Genomic DNA, 1876 nt, shown 5'->3' on the forward strand with positions numbered 1-1876 from the left:
CCACACATGCTTACGACTACCGGGAGTCACAGAGAAGACAGACAGAAACAGAAGCACTCATTCAGAAGACGATTAATGCATGAACAGCAGCAAGTGTTATATATAATGTGAGAATTCTCACCAGGACTGGAAGTGTAAGCCCAGGCTTCAGGAAGGAGGTGGAGAAACACGTCACCTAGGAGACTACCAATGGCAAAACTCAGTAGCTTCTTCAGCTTCTGACACCCAGCTGCAAACAGTGCAAGAGCATCAGCAGAAGTTCATAAACAAACATGAGCAGAAATGCTTCATATGCAGCACTTCAAAGATCTTGCCGTGCTAACCAAATTGAGCAAATCCTTCACATTAAGCAGATGGTGAAACCACAATACAGTTGCAAAATCATAAACTGCTTATAATTCAGTCTTAACCCTTTACTCTTCTGTCCACTGCACCCTACCGTGGTAGATCTTCTCTTAAGCCTGTCTACTTCCTGACTGGGATCCATTGCCAGACTCCGATCTATTTCTGCATGACTGATATAATCGCAGACAAAAGTTTCACCGAGCAGCACTGCCCTCTGCAAAGGTCTTTAGAGTGCGCCCTGTCAACCATACAATGTTACCGCAAACGTTTTTGCATCCTATTATGGTTCTGTTGGTTCTTCTCTTGAACGTCCACTACACCAAGAAATATTTAGACAAGCCGTGACAGGTGTAGCTGAAAAGGTGAATGCTCAACAAATTCTTTTATAGGTCAAGCGTGCTCACACAACACATTTTTCCCAGAGATTGGTTACGGTCTCTGCAAGATTCTTTATATCAGTTTGGGAAAGATTCTCAATCAATCAATCAGGCTTGGTTTACACATTAATTTAGGACTGGACCTGACACCTTATAAAAATGTTTTAATGACGAATCACCTATAATAACTGTGGCTTATTCTGTGGCTGGGAAATTACTTTAACATGGTACGAAAAAACAAAATGTGGAACCAGGCATAAGCAGCAAAGGGAAAAATCCCACAGAGAATATGAGTGAAAGGAGCTCTGCTTTAAAGTAACCAAACAAATGTGTGAAGACCTAAATCAATCTACAAACCGGTTCTCTCTTGCTTGCATTAATAACAAACACATGTCTATTTGTCACACTAGGCCTGATGTCTGACCATCTCATTTTTTCCTTTCTGCTTGGAAACTATAGATGCCCTGCACAGGGCCAGAAAAGACTCATTATTTTTCCACTTCTGATAGAATGAACAAAGAAAAGACACAAAATACTGATCCCTGCCCAATGTCCATTAGTCTGCACCAGGACACTGCTGTGAATATCTGGACCAGCTCTGACTGTAACACAATGCTACCTCTACCTGATCTGGTTAGCGTGTAACCTGATCCTAGATTAGTTGTTCTAATGGGCCGTTTACATACACGGACCTAGATCACAAAAGCATGTAAGAATAAGTTTGACTTACCCTCAGTTTTCAAAGTTGTTCCAGCTTCAATGGGTATCACTAAGAGTGGGAAGATGCCACTGAGTCCGATGGCAATCGATCCCACAAGGGAGTAGAACCAAACATCTAGGTTATCTATGGAGAACAGCTTGTCCAGGTCTAGAAGGTCCTTAATGCACCATGGTCCTGGTCCTGCGGGTGCTGTCTTTGCTTGGGCCACAGCAGTCTGAGCCATCATCTTACCACCGAAGGATGAAGCCAGTAGGGCGGCGCCAAGAAGCAGCATTGCAAATGCCCAAGCAGGCTTCTTGGGTCCTGCGCTCATCAGCCCAGACCTCCGCAAAGCACTTGGAAGAAACATGTAGGGTGCTGTAAGGCAGAGAGGAGCCTTCAACAAAATTTCATGAAGTGGAAAGATTAGTTGAATTTCAATAACGTTTGGGGT

At 43.4% G+C, this 1876-nt stretch overlaps 1 protein-coding gene across 1 annotated transcript; it reads right to left on the minus strand.

Moving 5' to 3' along the window:
• Positions 1-85: 85 nt before the first annotated feature.
• On the minus strand, positions 86-1807 carry LOC107736602 (zinc transporter ZIP13-like; the record flags this gene model as incomplete). The annotated part of the gene is made up of 2 exons (XM_016547982.1): positions 1453-1807; positions 86-229 (listed from the first exon to the last, which is right to left on the minus strand). Coding segments are annotated over exons 1-2 (484 nt in total), but the record flags the coding sequence as incomplete, so codon positions are not given.
• Positions 1808-1876: the final 69 nt, after the last annotated feature.

The sequence above is a fragment of the Sinocyclocheilus rhinocerous genome, unplaced genomic scaffold, assembly GCF_001515625.1.
Source record: "Sinocyclocheilus rhinocerous isolate Xijiao unplaced genomic scaffold, SAMN03320098_v1.1 C36815718, whole genome shotgun sequence".
In the NCBI taxonomy this organism is placed as follows: domain Eukaryota; kingdom Metazoa; phylum Chordata; class Actinopteri; order Cypriniformes; family Cyprinidae; genus Sinocyclocheilus; species Sinocyclocheilus rhinocerous.